Genomic DNA, 18805 nt, shown 5'->3' on the forward strand with positions numbered 1-18805 from the left:
AATATAAAACATGTAACCAGTTATTTCACCTTTTTTTGTTAAGTACTCAACTTCACATGTGTTGATTCATAGTTTTGATGCCTTCAGTGAGAATCTAAACCTTTGGCCTGTATTGTACATGGAAGGGTGTGAGTCCACATTAATGTCACAGCACCCACCTTAATTAGGTGCCTCGGCACCGGATGTGTACGCCCAATGGCCCTGGGGTGTCACAAAGATGGGTGTAATGGATCATCTGAGCCTTTTCCCTACACTTGTCACTGTCACGGTTTTAAATATGCATTGCAGTAACTGATTAAATAATTGCACATCGTGATATTAATAAAAAAATATAGTAATCGACAGGTATTATACTAAAACTATTATGTAATTGCTCCCAACATTAAAAAAACCCAGAGATGTAGTTCAACAAGCAACGCACCCTGTGCTGTTTTACGTCTGTCCAGTGACTCTATCATTCTTGCTCCATTTTTGGACTAACATTGTAATGACTTAAGGGGCTAAATTGAAGTCTGGATGAATCATTAGGTTCCATTTTCTCAGATTTTTCAGGCCCTTCCTGTTCCATTTAATATCTTTTCATTTCCTCACCCAGGGGTGTGTGTATCTTAAATTGGTCTCAAATTAAGTTGACAGGCACAGGAGAATTGGTCTGCGTAGATGCCATCTTGCTCTGCTTTTGTGACAGTATTGGTGTCACTGTAACATCACCTTTTAAATACAATGTTTTCACTGCAGCGCTTTGCAAGAAATGCATGACTTCAGTGAGCGATCGGACGGCCCTTATGAAAACACCAGGGCCCTCCCCGCCTGCAGAATGTTCTGGCCACAACAGGCCATGAGTACTGTGCGGAAATGTATCTTTGATTTAATTGGACGGGCCGTGTTGTTGTTTTGAATGAACAAGCGAGCCGGTCATTCCAGGCGACTCCCCCTCAGAGTCCCTGGTGCGTTTTCACAGCATCTGGAGAAGCACAAAGCAATGAACGGAGGAGGCAGAGAGAGGAAAGGCCTTCCCGGGCGCTGTGGACAGCGTACCTGCTGCTTTTCCCACAGAACAGGGGAAAATCAGCTTGTTTGTAGAAGCATTAATCCGATGGAATCTGCCGAGTGATGGTACTGAGGTGTGATGTGTTTATTCTCCCATCTAGCGTCTGTAGAGAAACGTAGTAATGTGAGAGCTCCTGACGCTCTTTCAGCAGGAGCCTGATGTGAGATAAACGTGTTTCTGCAAACAGCAGGTCCAGTTCTGAGAAATTTGTCACATTTTGGTTACCTAGTTCTAATCCACCAGTGCTGAAGCTGGAGAGATTTTAAGGCCGGAATAAAGATGAGCCTCTACAAAACAGACTGACATCTTCAAAAGTTGACAAATGTTTTTGGCCTCTCTTTGTTTTGGTTTATATAATGTTGCTGGTGTTGCATTGGTTGCTTTGATTTATCCTTTTAGATTTTTTTAACAAATACAAGGTGGACAAGACTGTTTCATTTACTCTTATCAAATGGTCCTGAATGGCTGAAAATCTATCAAAGTCTCCTCTATGTGCTGATTTGAGATGAGGTCGGTTGAATTTGCACCATAGTTATCAGTGAATGGTTGACTCTGGAAGTCACCACTTACAGGATAGATGTAGTTTGACAGGTCTTGAAGAGCTTGAAGTCTGAAAGAGCTGAATCGTCGGACAAATTGTAATGCTGTCCTTAGTTTTCTTTAGTTGAAAGGCGCTCTGGATGTAAAAAAAAAAAAAAAAAAAAAAAAACGGAAAATATGAATGGATTGGGGGAAATGGTAGACATGAGCAAGAACGGAGCTTAGCAGCGGAGCCAAAGGTGAAAGGGTGTGGCTTCATCCCAGGAGAGTTGTTAGCTGCAGCTTTCACACGCTCCACGCTCGGATGGCCAGCGGCTCGTTACTCAGCCCATTACCTCAGCAACTTGCATCTCTGTCCGTCCAGGAATCATTTCCCCTCTAATCCCTCTCTTCTCCAGCCCTCAGTCCACTCACGGCCTCTTAATGCCAGTAATGTGTCCCTGCTGTCTGCTTAACTCATCTGCAGGCCTGTCAAGGGCAGACAGAAAAGCCCACTGTTCATTTATTTTGTCCGGTTTGGTGTTTGATTCGGGCCCAGAACGAAGTTATGATCCACTATAACAGTTGGGGTTTCCGTTTTCCCTTTCTTTTTCTGTACAAATGTTTGGAGAAGTTTGGAATTATTAACTTCTCTGTGGCTCTTAATCTCATAAAGCCATGAAAAATGTAAGCATTAAAAGATTGTCTGGCACAATGCTCAGCATTTTATCACCAAACTGTAGTTTGAGGATAAAAAAAATAAACCACTGCCCATTGCTTATAGATAACTGTGACTGGCTGTATTAGCTGCAGGTAACATCCCAGTAATTAGCAATTTTGAGATTAAATAAGGAAAGATAATTCTTCATTCCCCCCCTGGAGACACTCAGGGTTTAGTGTGTTGCTCAGGGACACAATGGTAGTAAGTGGGGTTTCAACCTGGGTCTTCTGGTTCGTAGGCCAGTGTGTTACCCACTAGACTATTACTGCGCATGGATGGTGGGAGGAAACTGGAGAGCCCGGTAGAAAACCTCGCCAACCTGAATTTGAAAGTGTGAAGCCGTGTTTCTTACCACTGTGCCACCGCACGGACCATAGACTTTATATTCATGCATTTTTAAACAGGGCAAATTCCTTTGAGCACACTTTGATATGATTATCAGAGCAACAGTTATTCAAATAAAGCGTCCATCAAATCATTTGACAGTTCACTTTTTAACAACCCCCGCTTAATTTAAGTTTTAGTCTAGTCTTTGCATCAATCATTTTAGTTGTTATTTTTCTTAGTCATGTCCAGACTCATTTTAGTCTATTCAAGTCTCAGTCGAGAACATGTCAGTCATCCTGTGAGAACGAAATATGACCGAGTTCTGAACGGGTTTTGTCAGTGAACAGGCTGTAAAAGTTTAGGCTACAGATACTCAGAATTGAAAAACCGATGCTAATTATCTCGGCAACATTCTCTAACAGCAGTCCAGTTGTCTTTGTGTCAAACAGGTTAAATAAGAAGATGACTGGAAATGATGCTCAGAGTTCCTATGGATGGGGTCCACAAAAGTTTTGTAAGATTTCGTTACAAGTAGCACGTAGAATAACACGTAGAATTCCTGGATGCGTTTTCAATGGTGGTTGTGTTTTACCCAGATACAATGCTGCCATTTTCTGATTGGCTGTTGTCTAGGCCCTTTACAGGAAACAAAAACTGCGAAATAAAAACGCAATTAAATGAGAGAAATAACATCTCACGACCCGTTTGCTGTCGACTGTACAGAATCCACTGCAGTTTAAAGACTGTGTTCGGCAAGACGAGTGAAGCACTGCATTATGGGATATGTAATTTGTGTGTTGTCGGTGCTTTGTGTCGCCGGACCACAATCGTGGATCTGTATGCAGTGATCTAGCGGGAAGTTTTTCTAGTACATCCATATTCATTATTTTAAAATTATTATTGTTCAAAAAGCTATACAGATTTATTGTACAATTGGAACAAGATTCCTTATCATTTGCTGTACAAATGATCATTAATACAAGAAACTTGTACTTGATCAATAAAAATTCAACCATTAGATGGATGACTATGAGCAAAAAAGGACTTCTTTTCTTTTCTAAAAACAAAGCAGAGTGTCTTTTTGCATTACATTTATGCATTTGAGGCCAGCATTAATAAGTGAAAAGGTCGTTGAGTGTTAATAGTTGGACTCTCAGTGTATGAAGACGCAGCGAGTTATGTCAGCCATTGCAACCTTGCGCTCATTTCACAGCAGGGCTTCACTGCCTCCCGTCCGCTGTCTATACAACACACGTGCGGAATGTCGTTTTCAGACAGACAACACCCCCGACATGCTGAAAGCTGTCCTTCATTCCCGAGGACACCGTCAAACGCCCTCCCACTCCCCGGGCGGGCAAAAGTGCTCGGCCCTGGCATCTGTGGAATTGTTTATGGTGGAGTGTTTTGTTCCGCCTAGGCCGCCGTCTTAATTACAGCCGCGCTGATGGAGGGATGGAGAGGACGTTGCCCTCACCACCCATCACTCACGCACACACACCTGTTCACCTCCTGACAGGATGGGGTCTAGGAGAGGACAGCTTGGGTCGGTCAGAAGCAGGATTCTCCAGCGCTTCATGGTGTTTCCTGAAATATTTATTAGCATTCCTTCATGTGTCACTGCTTTTAATCATCTCTCGTGTTTACCATACGCTGTACCATTTCATTCAGTTAACGGTGCTAATTCTCAGCGATTACACCATTTGCTCTGGTTACCAGGGTTTTCACTGGCCAGGGATCTTTATGTATTTTTCTCATTAAAACAGGAAATCTAATCCTGCCATGTGTCTGCCCCATCCCATATCTAATGTGTGACCTGCCAGAAATACAACCCCACGCTGGGATTAAACTCCAATTTCTGGTGGGGCAGGCCACCATGCAGTCAGTTCTGGCAACTACTGCTCTGAGGGCATCAGCGGTGTCTCCCAGAACACTGGAACGGACCCTCGTCAGTTTTTAGGAGGGTGTTTTGTGCTCTCTTTTAACCCTTTTAAACTGAACATTCCTCTTCAAATTGGTATGACACTGGACCCAGTGTACCGAGATGGGCTTTGGCCTGATCAGTGAGTGAGTGAGTGATGCCGATATATCATTTGCCAACTGTAGAATACTAGATGGGAAATCCCAAATTTTGGGCTAAACCATTAGTCCCATGTGAAGTGAAGTGAAAGTGAAGTGATTGTCACACAGCAGCACAGCACATGGTGCACACAGTGAAATTTGTCCTATGCATTTAACCCATCACCCTGAGCGAGCAGTGGGCAGCCATGACAGGCGCCCAGGGAGCAGTGTGTGGGGACGGTGCTTTGCTCAGTGACAACCTTCTGATTATGGGGCCGCTTCCTTAACCGCTAGGACTTCCCTGCTATTTAGTCATAAAACCCACATGTGTGAAGGTGGGGACCAAATAGAAGGGCAGGTGTCTGGTTCTCTTGTGGAAAAGTGGATGTGGATGACAGTCCAGCACAGATTTATTTGTTGATGCTGATATGCTTTCATTGACAAGTTTTCCACCCAGTAACACTGCAAATGAACACAGCAGTTTTATACATTCAAAGAGCATTCTGAATACATAACTTTTTTATGATTGTTCAGCATTCAGTACTTCCAGCCAGTCCTCTTCTGTGTGTGACCTTCAAGTGTTTGGTTTGTCCATTCCAGGCATCTGTAGAATCCTGCCGGTGCAGGATGGTGGCTTCCGTGGAAGAGAAACCTCTCCCTATGATGACGTGCAGATCTCATTCCAAGCTCACAGCTCTTGGGAAGGGGCCTGGACATGACAAAGCGGAAGGCAGTTTTTTTTGCAGCCTCCGTAATTATTTGTTTTCTCGTCCCATTGAAGCCATTAATGAAAAGAGCCTTGGAGACTGAAAGCCGCTCGGGTGATTTAGTTGATTAGTCATTTCTAAAAGCCCCTCTCGGGCCAACGTAAGAGGCCGTATAATGCCCCATTACACGGCTGTAAATCTTAGTTCCGCTCAGGCTTGCGTGCCACTTCGCCTCAGCGTGGCAGCCCCACTGCCGGCCCTTTTAAAACTGCTTTATGTCGCATTAATGACACCGAGGGCTGCAGTCTGTACAGCGAGTCGTCCGAGGCAGCTCCAGCTTGTCAACGTCAGGGGGCAATTCGTCAAATTCGTACTGTATGCTGCAAACATTTCAATTTACGAGATGACAGTCTCGAATTGCCCACATGGTGGTCCAAGCATGCGGATGAGTTAACAATTTGAAGGCTATTGGGATAGATGAAGACCTGTGTATCTGCTCGTTTCCCAGTGCTGGAAGTGATAGATTAGTCCATGTGGATTTCCCTGTTGATTTATTGCTGGCCGAGGAGCCGGATCTGTCAGGAAGGACAGAATGAGACCTGGCTTGTGTCAACAAAATAAAGCTCCGAAGCGCAGCCCTCTGAGCTCAGTTCCTGGGACGGAAAAGTGCGGAACACCTCGCCGCGGACAGATGACGCGCTTGCAGGAGGACATGAAGAGCGATGGGGCGTTGGGTTCACGAGCTGGTGACGAGGAACGTGGATGTGCGCTCTCTTCTGAGCCTGTTGATAAAGCCACGCCAGCGCTGGTCATTTTCACCCGATGCGTTTGACCTCTGTCAGCACGCACGTTTGAAAGACTTGCTTTCCACCAGGCTGCGTTTTGCGTGCCTCAAAGCGAAGTTATGCGCGACGCCTGCGGCCCTTTGCTGCTTTTGGCAGTTTTACGAAGGCTCCGTGGCATGAGGCAACCCCCCAAAAACTGTAATGTAACCCTGGCACATTCTGCGGTAGAAAACACTCTCGCCGCGAGCGGTCTCGTCTTTACATACTGGCACCGGAGCTGGGCCCAGCTGGAAAGCCATTGCTCAGGAGTTGGCACCCGACCTCCCGTCGTCTCCCTTTCCACCTCGACCTTTCTCCCGTCTCTCTTTCTCGCACATTCCGTCAGATCTCGGTTTATCCCTCTCTGTGTTTACACTGCGTCTCGCTCCTTTGTGGCCGGGTCATTATCTTTGGGCGAGTCTCAGGGTGCCTGTGGCGTATGTGCGTGTTTCAGGGCCAATGTACATCCCTTTCCACGGCTCCTCGAGGAGCATTCCTGCCGCCCTCCCTCCGTGACCCACTCCGGCTGTCACCGACTCCAGGAACGGGTGATTAGGGACTCTCGGGCATTACGAATCGGATTCGCTTTTTCATTGGGAAATGCAGCGTTTGCTGTCATCCCCCGGAGGACTCGTGTTAGTTTGTGCAGCTGTTGTGTGGGTGAGCGGAGCCGCTGTTGTTTTTTAGCTCGCTTGCCGTCTGGATCGGAGCACATGGAGCACTGCTGCTTCTGTGTGTTTATGGATGTGCATTTATGACTTGCATGTGGGTAGATCTTTATGAGTTTCTGTGACCAAGTGAATTGATGTTTGCCTTTGTGCATTTTTAAGTATGTGTCCTCCACAACGACAGAAAAGCCCAAACTTTTTGGTCCCTGTGAAGAAGATTAAAACAGGATTACTAGGTGTTGGCATAGAAGATGCATAGGCAGAGTGATGCATTTTAAAACATCCAAAAATATATCCCACAACTACATAAAACAAGCACACTTGCAGATGAGTTAGAAATGACTGCGTTTGGAGGTGGGAGTGACGGCTGGAACGGATTCTACTTTTGCCTCCAAACAAACTTTTAAGTGTCATGCTTTTATGGTGACTGCCCTTGTAAAAGTCTTTCGGCCCTATTTTGAACATCTTACTGCATGAATTTTATATCTTAAATCTTTTGTGAAAGATTTTGGGAGGAAACATTAATGACATGCCAGGGCTACACGGCCCAGGCATTTTTGGTGTTATAAAACCTGTCATTGTAGCACAACCAAAGACGGGGTTAACCACAGCATAGCATAGCACAGGCGCTTGGGCCTGGTGGAGATTATTTCAAATTTATTATGTATTGGGCAGAGCATACACAAGATCCTGAGTTTTACACCAAATTCCCCCTGCATTTAAATATCCATCACCCCACCTGAAAGTTTTAGTATAATTTAGTTTAGGGTGTATATACATGTATATTTTTCTTTTATGATTGTGCTATGGGGGGTCTGTGTGAAACATTATTTCAATACATGGTATACTGTGTATACTGTTGTACTGACAATAAACCAGTCTTGAATCTTGAACCTTGAAATATGTGAAAGTGACTGTTTTTGTCACAATCACAGCAGACGGTGCACAACACAATGTGTCCTCTGCATTTAACCCATCGCCTTTAGTGAGCAGTGTGTGGGCAAGGTACCACGTTAAGGGCTTCTTTACCTGCGAGGCCACCATACCTCCTCCTGGTACTAAATGTCTACTCTATGAAGAGATCAGGTCTGTGTCCTCAATTCACCATGCCCACTCGCTTCACCCAGCTGCACCAATGGTTTAAAACCACACAAAACAGTGACTTGCAAGCGTTGTCAGTCACAGCCATCTACTGAACGTTCTCTTCTAGAAACATTTCTGCAAAAACAGCCTTTTACAACTGAAAGATCAGCAGTACCACAGATTTTTTTTTCTACCTTCAAACCATCACTCTGCCTCAGCTGATGCTTCTTCTGAAACTGTGCCAGCAATCAGTAAATGAATTCTCAGAGCGATACGGAGACAACCAGACCTTCTACATGTCCTTCTCGTTCTGCTTTGGGCAACTGGCTGTCTTTTCCTTTATTAGGTCCTACGACATGAATGTTTTTATTCTTTTATATTGTTCTTAGTGGTTCTCTAATACTGTATGCAAAATTCAGCTTTGGTGCAGAATTAGAGCTTCTTTGAACCAGTCCCACGGTGAGATTTCCCCAGGACGTGCCGTTTCTGTAGCTTTAAATGCTAATGAGGAGGAGAGAGGCGGGACGAGGTGGAGAGCGGCCGATAGAAGTTGAGCATTAGCGGAAACATCATCAACACCGTTCACCAACCACAAGTTTGACGCAAACAGGAAGTTGTGTCGGCGTTTTTCCAGAAAAAAATAAAATGAACTCACAGGTTATTCACAGTCTTGCATGACAGGACAAAAAAATACATTTGTGCTCATTTTTATATCCAATCACTGAGCAACTGCAATGGAAGCCATGATGTGAGAAAAGGGAGGTAACCTTTCCCCTTTATAACGACATAAGCGGACAAATTCCAGATCCGACCGTCTGAGCTGCTGCTCTTTGAACGGCGAAGCAGAATGACCAAAGCACTCTTTACACCTACCTCAATTTCTAGCCACTGCAGGACCATAGACAGGCCAGGGGGACTCGTATTAATGTTAAACAATCTCACAAAGTGACATATTCTTAATAGGGGACCCTTAAACCCAGTTTCACACGTTGGGCAGCTGTCTGTTTGCTGGTCCCCTCACCTGACTCAGTATGCCACCCAGCTCTTGGCAGAGCCCATGGCTCTCCCCTCAACATATACAGCAGCTTTTCCTCTTGATCGTGTAGAGTCAAACCATTAGGTTTTTAGCACTGTATTCATGTTTAAATGTCTTGATGTGCACCAGTGTGTGTGTGTGATTGTGTTGCAGGTTTGTACGTGTGATCTGCATGTCTGAGTGAGTGTGTGTTCTCACATGCATGTGTCTGGGTTAGTGTGGTCTTTATGACCGTGCGTGTCTGCGAATGCCGGGTGCTGGTCATTATGTGTGTGTACGCGTGTGAGTGTGTGCGAATCCCCGTGTTTTGTGTGTTGCTCTGGCACGCTCTGCCTGCTCTCAGCTTTCCCCTGCAGTTGCTGCTGCTCCTCCATCTGTTAGCTGCCTACTGCCTGACATCAGAACCTGTTAAGAGTCATCCGGCTGCAGCCACCTCACTCACAGCTGACCTACCAACCCCTCCCCAACCCCCCAGCATGCCCAGGCATGCCATTGTACCTCCACGCTCAGCGCCAGGCGTGGTGCCACCCAAGGGGACATGGCTGCGATGGTGGCGACTTGCTGGTGAAGTGGGATGCCTTTGGTCACTTAGCCCATCATATCAGATCCTGTTAATAAGGGGCTTTTCGTGGCGATTAACTCAACGAGGTGTGTGTGTGTGTGTGTGTGTGTGTGTGTGTGTGTAAAGCCTGCAGTGGAACAGTAGTGCACTTGACTGCTCATTAAAATCTGACGAAACCGCTCGTCTACACGGAACATAAATTCGTATTCCCATTGATAGTAATATTAGTGTTTGGGACCAGGTGAAAAGTGGAGGAAAAAACGGTAAGCAGTGCCGCTGTGTGCCAGTCAGACCAGATAGAGTTCTCTCTATTTTTGTCATAGGGGTACAGTGAGAGTGCTGCGGCTGCCTGTAGGTTTAAAAGCGCTTAAAGAAGATTCCAGATATGTCTCCTCAATCAGCAGCCTAGGGGGCGAGTCATTTCCCACCGGATTCCATAGGCGCTGACCTATGCCACAGAAAGCTCTCATGCTTCATATGAAATCCATAGATGTGCACATGATATTCACATTCGTTCTGCTGCTGCTTTGCTTGCATGGAGGGCAAGATAGGTGCTAACATGCTTCCTTCCTGTTCAACGTCGACACGCTGTGATTGGCTGAGAAGAGTTCACGGCATTCTAGTACATCAGCACTCTCATCATGTCTCTTTCAATATCATTTCAGCTTATTTACCTTGTTTTACTGGCCGCAGGGTAACAGTTTCAAACTCGACTACATGCCAGAGTCAAACACCTCTACAATCTGCTAAATCTGTTGTTAAAAACAAGCCTCTTGGTTCTAGCTTGACCTCTAATGAGTGTAATAGACATCAGCGTCAGACTCATTCATGACGTCATATTAAAAGACTGTTGTGCCAATGATATCAAAGACTTTTCTCTTAAAATGAGTTGATAAAGCAAGAATCTGGCTTCCAAAAATGAAAAAAAAGATGCTGTGAGGGAAGAGAAAGGATTTTGCACTCAATGTTGCCAGATTGGTTTTGAATAGGTTATTTTGGGGAAAAAAATGCTTGTTGAGAACTGGTATTGAGGAACCCGGTTCTTATTGAAGTAGGTCATGGAGGTGAAATTATTTTTTGGTGCATTTGAGAACAACTGTGAGCTTAAATGGTCTCATACCTTGCAACACCACTTAGACTAATTTCCATACGTGATATGTTGATGGGAACATGTTTAAATCAGGATGGTGAGTGTGTGAGAGCTATGTTATTCTCCAATGTAAAAATCAATTAGAAAAGTAAAGTTCATTTTCTGGGAGACCAGAATAGTTACAAGAAGTTAGTTCCTCCTCACCAGATGAACTTTGTGTTCATACACGACTGGATGCTTCTACTGCTACTCAGAAGCACCGAAGAAAGCACTGAAGTGTCCAGCATGCAACTGCAATGCATTTCAGGTGAAATTAGTAAAAAAAAAGGGATAAGATGAATAAAAAGTGAATAAAAACATGACTATTCTGGGAAAGTCAACACTTTAAAACCATCTTATCATACAAAGACCGGTTTTGTCTTTAGCTGAAATGGCTTTTTACTGGTATTGTTACTTTTGCAAGCCTGTTGAGTTTGAGAAACTTTATTCAGATACACACACACAGACAGACAATGCACATAGTCAGTGTGGGTATGTGTATGTGTAACTGAAGGAAGCATCTCTTTGCTGGCATCTGGATTTGGTGAGGTCTCTACTGAGGTCTCTTGAAAGCTGATGACCACATTTCTTTGACCATATTATAAATGATCCATTTCACTAATCTCATTCTCTGTCCCTGTAGTGTGTGTGCTTAGGTGTGTGAGAGATTGGGTGGATGGTACAGTACTAATTACCAGCCAAAATAAATGAGATCAAGCTGAGCGCCAGCGTGTGGTGAGCGGCTAGTGAACGAAACCCCCCAAAAAAGGTTTTTGTATGTTTTACACAAGGCCTCCAATACTGAGAGCAAAAGGGAGTTTTGTTCAGCTCTAGTCCGATCCACACCATCGAACAAGGGGGGCATTAAAAGGGCCAGGCATCCCACTGGCCTTTTAAAATAAATCTGCATAAACCCCTTGCTATATGTAAGTGTACAGTCTGTTTATGTCCATTCCTCTGGGACTTTATGCCTATACTCACACACATTCCAGCCACTGATTGTGTGTGTGTGTGTGAGTTTTCAGAGATGCAGCTCATTGTAACGTCTGCTTGTCTGCAGAGGTGCATACTGTACATTCTGATGTCTCCCTCTATTTCTCTGTGTAAAGAAACACACAGCAGAATGGCTCAGTCTAATTACAGTCCCATTACTCTACCGTATTTACTCTGATTCCCTATCATTAGACGAAAAACATTTAGGTAATTGCTAGGTGGGTGCATAAATATTGACAGAATTATTACCAGACTGGACAAAAATGTAATGGGAATCTTAATTTGATCATCCTGCATAAAAGGCAAATTAATAATTTGGGATTAAAAAAAACACATTTCATTAAACTTCACTGTACAGTGCTGTTGCATTAATATTATTTATTAAATGTAAACATCCTTTCAACATATCAGGAGCATTAAGCGCATAGCAATGGGTGTTCTGTGCTAGACTTTACAAAATAGACTGCCTTGCAACTAGTTGCACATTTAAATATTTGGTTTGTGCACCTTTAGACTGTATCACAGCATGCATGCACATCGGCATTGTTTTGGTACAACACACTCCAAAGATCACCAGTGGGGTGAAGTTCAGGACCCTGTGGTGGCCAATCCACATTCTCCTGGCCTTGTCATGTTGAAATATGCTCATGCCATCAGGACAGAGAAATTCCACAGGTAGAAAAGCGTGGTCAGTAAAGTTCAAGTTCAAGTTTTAGTTGAGCTTCATTGTCATTTTGGCTACATACAGTCTAGACCGTACATAGTTGACATAGTGAAATCGACAAACTGGGAAGTGAACATGAAATGGGACACAGGCAGTGCAAGAGTAACAAGAATAACATCATGTAGACAACAAGGAAGACAGAGAGCGCTAAAGAACAGTAACATGAATAATGAAGGTGTAAAGAAAAAAAAAGTCAGTCAGATGAATTGATTGCCGTATAATGTTGCTTAAGTCAGACCTGAGCAACTGAAGCAACCCGAGATCATAACAATGTGTCAGTTCAGTTCAGTATCAGCATTCATTATTGAATCGAATGAATTAACCAACATCATCCATCTATATGCATTTACCAACATCAGACCTCCATACATGTTCTCTATCCAGCATTATTACCAATGGCTGGAGACAAAAAGCCTTTTTAAGGGTGTTGTGGAATATGTGGATCTACCACAAATGTACTTATTTTATGTGCTGTGATGATTTCTGATGATAATTTAACATGGTTCCATCCATCTGTCTGCTTGTGTGTCATCTAGATTCTTTCCAGTCTCTGATGACCTTCTCCCTGAGCCATGTCAGCAACCTGTTAGAGAGCACCTACAGCAGCATCTCTCTGGACGCCAGTCCCCTGCTCACCCAACTCTTCTCCCAGCTCTCTCTGTACCTTCAGGGTGGCAACGTCTCCATTGAAGCGACTGTGCACCATTTCTACGACAACCTCTTCCCACTGGTCTACCACCGTCTCATCAACCCGGGCTCTTCCACGACAACACCTACCGTTGCCTCTGCCACTGATGATCGAACAGACTGCTTGCGCATGACGCGGCAAGACGTGAACCCTTTTGGGGGACACCCACGTGCAACGGCACAGGAGCTTGCAGCATCCCTGCAGGCTGGCCGCGTTCTGGGTTGGGCCCTTGCGTTGGGTGTGGAGGTCCTTAACGTCTCTGAGGGCATACCATTCTCACGGGACTGCTCGCGGGCACTAGTGAAAATGCAGTACTGCTCTCACTGCCACGGTCTCACCCTCATCAAACCGTGCCCCGGTTACTGCCTCAATGTGCTGCGTGGGTGTCTGGCCAGCCTGTCCGAGCTGGACCTGCCCTGGAGGCGCCATGTGGCCCTGCTGAGGGACCTGTCCCATACTGTGGCCGGCCAGCACAGCCTGGAGCTGGCACTGCTGGGCATCCGAGGCCACATCAACGAGGCCATCCTCCACGCCCAGCTCCATGGCCCACGTCTCACTGCCACGGTGAGTTCAGGTCGAGCGACTGAAAACCTTCCCTCCATCCATACAGCCCTAAACATCTCCAAACAGCACTACTGGTTGAGAGGCTGCTACTTTCCTAGTTTGCTGTTTTGAGTATTCATTTCTGAAGCAGTGGGAGAGAGCTTTATGTTCCCAGTTTGCAGGGGTTAGAGCATGCCAGAAGGAAGGCAGGATAGATGGCCAGTGAACCAATGGCTTCCAATCTCTTGGTTACAAATACCAAAGAACACCTTTAGAGGTCCTCTGGAGTAGAGCTGTAAATTTTAATCCAAGCTGGGTCAGGTTCGGGCTCAGTTTCTATAATTTTAGCCAGGCTTGGGTCAGGTCAGGTTGAGCTTGCATGGTAAATTAATGGTCAGCAAACACAAACTTCCAGTCTGTAGTACCTATCCCTTCCGTATGATTCGCTGCTTTTAAATTTGTTTCAGTGATTGGTAAAAATGTTTTTCATGTGTTGAATTAGTTTTATTAAATGTAATTTCAGCAATAAATTTATATATAATTAAATAATTTTATTAAATAGGCCACTAGTGGTGGCCTAGCGGTTAAGGCCCCGTAATCAGAAGGTTGCCGTTTCGAATCCCGGTCCGCCAAGGTGCCACTGATGTGCCCCTGAGCAAAGCACCGTCACCACAAACTGCTCCCCGTGCACTTATCATGGCTGCCCACTGCTCACTAAGAGTGATGGGTTGAATGCAGAGGACACATTTCACTGTGTGCACTGTGTGCTGTGGTTGTATCACTATGACGATCACTTGACTTTATATTTATTTAAATTTGATTAGGGAATCTTGGCCACTGTCATCAGGTAATGCATTTTAATTCATGCATGAGAGATGCGAAAATGGATGCGGAAGAGGGAAAATGGAGGCTAGCCGTGCTCGTTTACACACATGTTTCTTTTCCCTCTTAGTGTAGTGCTTGTAGCGTGCAAAGAAAGGGTTGGGTCAGGTCAGATTCTGTTGGGCCTGAAGAGATTACAGCTCTACTCTGGCATTCAAGCCTCAATAATTCAGAGTATTTTTTGTGACTCAAGGGGGCAGGTGGTTTTAATGTTCCCCAAGTGTATATAAACTAATATTCTTCCTTTGTCTTCCCGATTTCCAGAAATTCTTATAATGTGCCCTTTCTCCTCCATTCTCTCTTTCCCACACTCTCAAGTTTATGTTTGTGGTCTTGATCTTGGACTTCGTGGCTGCATTTGAACTGGCAGTAGGGTCTGTTTTTCAGACTTCTTTACCTCGCCACTGCAAATGGGCTCCAGAGATGCCTTCAACCACTAATGGCAGGGTGGGGAACAATGACTCTTAGATATGGCAGTAGCTTTGTGCCCTCCTGAGGATAAAAGTGCTGTGCTTAGCTGGGTTGGTATATTTGAGATGCCCCGCCACCCCTGGTTTTTCCCAAAATGAACACAAAGTCAAAGTCTTCTTAAAGATGAGCTAGAGGACTCCAGAGCAATTACAGTGACTTTCCACTGGAGCAAAGGTTGGCAAGTAAAACTCATCACTGTTCATTTCTGCTGCGGATTAGGGGATGGCATTGGTGCAACATGTGCAAAAAAACCTCAGAACTTTTCGTGAATGAGGAGCAAATTGACAGACTGGGCAGATGATCTTCTCAAAACATTCCCTCCAAAATATGAAATGAGCCGTCGAGACATTTCATTAGGTGTGAAATAAAAAAAATGTTAAACTTTCATCCAAAACCATTTTGGTATAAAAAAGGCAGAATTGAAGTCAGACTGAATTTCATTTGTGGGCATGTGTACATTTAAGGTTTGTGAAACCCTCCAGAATTTGCTACGATTTACTACATGGCATGGCACCAACCAGCTTGCTTGGGTGACAGTGCACAATAACTCTGGGTGTAATCTGTAATTCTCTGTTTCATTTGACAATTTCATACAATTTCATTGTGAACAGGTGAAATGACTTTCTCGGATGTTGAACCTGCATATTTGAGGTCACTTGGTTCATATACAAGTGCATTACCAACTAAATTGCTGTAAATTAGAAACCCAGTTACCTTGATTGTTGTCATCTTGTCCATCCACCATTGTTCTTGCTCTCTCATATGGTGGTTATGGCTTTATATTTGTTACGGATGGTTTGTCTGGATATGAGGGCTGCGCAATATGCCAAGGATCTCAGTGGCAGAAAGGTAGATTGGCTTCAGTCACGCTCTGCAACTTATCTAAACCTGTTAATGAAAATGTCTGAGTGGATAAGATTCTGGAAACCAAACTGTAAATTCAAAGAAAAATCTAAAAAAAAACACACTCCTATGTGGTTGCAGTCTTTACCAGACTGATTCCCATCTCCAATCTTCTGTGCGTCAGATGGATGAAAGGGCAACTCCGGACAATGTCTCGACCTGATTTATTGTCCCATGTTCATATAAGAGATGTCGTGAGATAGAGATAGCAGGGGCTGCTAATGGGGTTAAGAGGGTGGTTGCCAGGTTTAGAGTTTGAACTGGACCAACTATGCAGGCTTCTGGGCTGGGGTTCTCAGGCTTGCCGATTGGTATTCATGAGACAAGAGACATGATAAAGAGGGGAAAATAGGATGAATTTGATAAAGCTGAATGAATCTCAGCCAGCTATCCTGACTGCGCAAAACGAAGTGGAAACGCTTGGAAATTTGTTCCTGGCCCGGGGAGAAACCTGAAGGGTGTGTGTGTTTGTGTTGGTGTGCAGGGGGCATTCAGGGTCTACATCTGTCAGTATAGCTGAGAATTTGGCCTGTTTTGATGCGGGACCCTCACTGATGGGCCCTGGCCACTGCAAACACTGGAAACATTTTTTTTAAACGGCGAGCTCCAGGCCATGAATGAAAACAGAGGGGGCACACAACCGCACAGCTGCTGTCAGCTCAGCCTTCAACTCCCTTTTCTCCAAAACCAGCGGTGTCATTTCCCTCTTATGCGTTGCTTGTTTAATATGTTCTATTCACTGCAATGAAAAGAATCAAAATGTTTTTGTGGGGACAATAAAAAAATAATAAAATGACCCCCCCCCCCAACTCTTTTTCCCAAAAGACTAGATGTTTAATGCATTGAAGTAGCTGTTCTCAGCCTTGTCCAAGTATTTGTGTGTAATGCTGGGCTGTTTTAAAAGGAATTACCATGGTGCAGTTTTTCGGTGGGACATTTTCCCAAAGGAAGCTGCAGTTTCTTCTCAATTTCTTCTCTTGTGTTCTTCAGCAGGGTATCGATCCCGAATAAAGCATACTCTACTGTATGATCACATGCCTCATTGCAATGGATTCATGTTGAGTGTGTTGTCATTTTACTGATTTTGGAGTTTTTGGATCATCTGTTATTAAGAGATGTAACAATGCACTCAAAATGTTGGAACAAATCATTTAACAATTAATATTTGAAATTCTCCAAAATTCTCCAACTTGCTAAAGGGTCTAAGTTTAACATGTGGGCAAAACACAGAATCTTTCTATCTCATTGTACTTTTTTATTTCTAGTTTTTATAAAAATGCAATACATTTCAAATCAGAATAATTGCACTAATAGCACATTGTAATAATGTGCATACAAGCATGCAGAGATATAACAGACACACATGCATGTGTGCATACACACACCCTCTCTCCTACACCCTTGTCTCATAAAACAGATCAAGTTTTAGTGGTCTAGAATGGAAATATATCAGCCTGATACAAGTCTGAAAAGCAGCCATTGACAGTTGCAGCAGGGGGAATTAGGATTTTGGGACATTGTCGTTTCAGAAGAAGACAGAAAGCAATGGTGTGGCAAGTGTATCTGTTGTCCGTTGCAATGTCCTCACCAAGACACGCATATCCCCTTACATCCATTGTATTGTGTTTACAGTGCTCGTTGCCCACAGATCAAGCTTCCCTCCAAAACACTGCCTTAATGCTGCCTTAACAATATATTGGGTTGATTTTTAGACCCATTAGGGCTTCAGGGGAGGTTGGTTATGGCACTAGGCATTAACACAAAGCTGGCTCGCTTCGTTAAAGTGAAGTGATTGTCATTGTTATGCACAGCACACGGTGACACAACAAAATGTGTCCTCTGCTTTTAACTCATCACCCTTAATGAGCAGTGGACAGCCACGAAAGGCACCTGAAGAGCAGTGTGTGGGGGTGGTGCTTTGCTCAGTGGATTCGAACCAGACAACCTTCTGATTACGGGTCCTGTCATGATCTGGACCGGCAGGGGTTACTCCGTTTCCGGGGTCTGGACCGGAGTTTCATGTTTGTCCTGTGTAATGTTCCCTGATCGTGTTCACCTGCTGTCTATTTATATAATTGTCTAAAACTATCCTGTTCGTGTCTGTTCGCCGTCGGGTCATTGTGCGTGTTGATGTTCCCCTGTCTTGTGAAGTTTGTATTAAACCCCTGTCCTGTGATCGTGCGAATGCGTCACCGCCATGTCCAGCCCACCCGTGACAGGTCCGTTTCATTACCTGCTAGGTTTACGGTTCCTAAAAAAACCTGCGTCCACACGGAGCATCATCTGAAATGTTGTCGTCCACACCGACATTCAGAGAACACACTGAATGCTGTTTTAATCCCTCTCCACACCTGTAGTCGGCGCTGTAACTCCCCAATGTCTTGGTTTCACGTCTAGTTCTCTTCCGCTGGGTGTTAAACTGGCAGAAGGCGTCTCCAGCCTCGTCTTTTCATTAGTGAGGATTTCTTGTAGTTGCTTCTTGTAGAGGCCGACGTGGAAATAAAGCTGATTTCAGACCAAACGCGGCAGGCACTTTGCTTTGATCTGATTTTCTATGGCATGCATGGCACAAGAGTGGATTTCTTATTCATGCACCAATCGTGGTGCGTTAATCGCAATTTGCTGTTTCTTAGAGGAATTGCAAACCTGGCGGTGAGCGCGGCGCATGCCGGTGCTGGTTTAATGTACTGGGAATCACCTGCTTCCGCCTTCCCAGGTGATGCCCAACACGCCAGCGTTTTTACGATGCTCTGCCATCCACATGGAAATGTGGAAAACAGACATCCACTTTGGAACCCGTTTCAGAAAATAACCATTCTGGGGTTCACACTGAAATGCCGCAAGGCCAGGTCGGACAAAAATTTTACCATTTCAGAGAAAACGTTTCCGTGTGGACGGGGCCTTAGTCAAAATTTT

The 18805-nt window shown here is 44.6% G+C and overlaps 1 protein-coding gene across 2 annotated transcripts in view; it reads left to right on the top strand.

Moving 5' to 3' along the window:
* gpc5c (glypican 5c) overlaps window positions 1-18805 on the top strand; it is a 121337-nt gene that overhangs the window by 13433 nt on the left and 89099 nt on the right. For both annotated transcript variants that reach the window (XM_028978643.1, XM_028978644.1), the window contains exon 3: window positions 12939-13654. In XM_028978643.1, the coding sequence (XP_028834476.1) occupies window positions 12939-13654 (716 nt within the window). The remainder of the gene's footprint in view (window positions 1-12938; window positions 13655-18805) is intronic.

This window comes from Denticeps clupeoides, chromosome 4, assembly GCF_900700375.1.
Source record: "Denticeps clupeoides chromosome 4, fDenClu1.1, whole genome shotgun sequence".
NCBI lineage: Eukaryota > Metazoa > Chordata > Actinopteri > Clupeiformes > Denticipitidae > Denticeps > Denticeps clupeoides.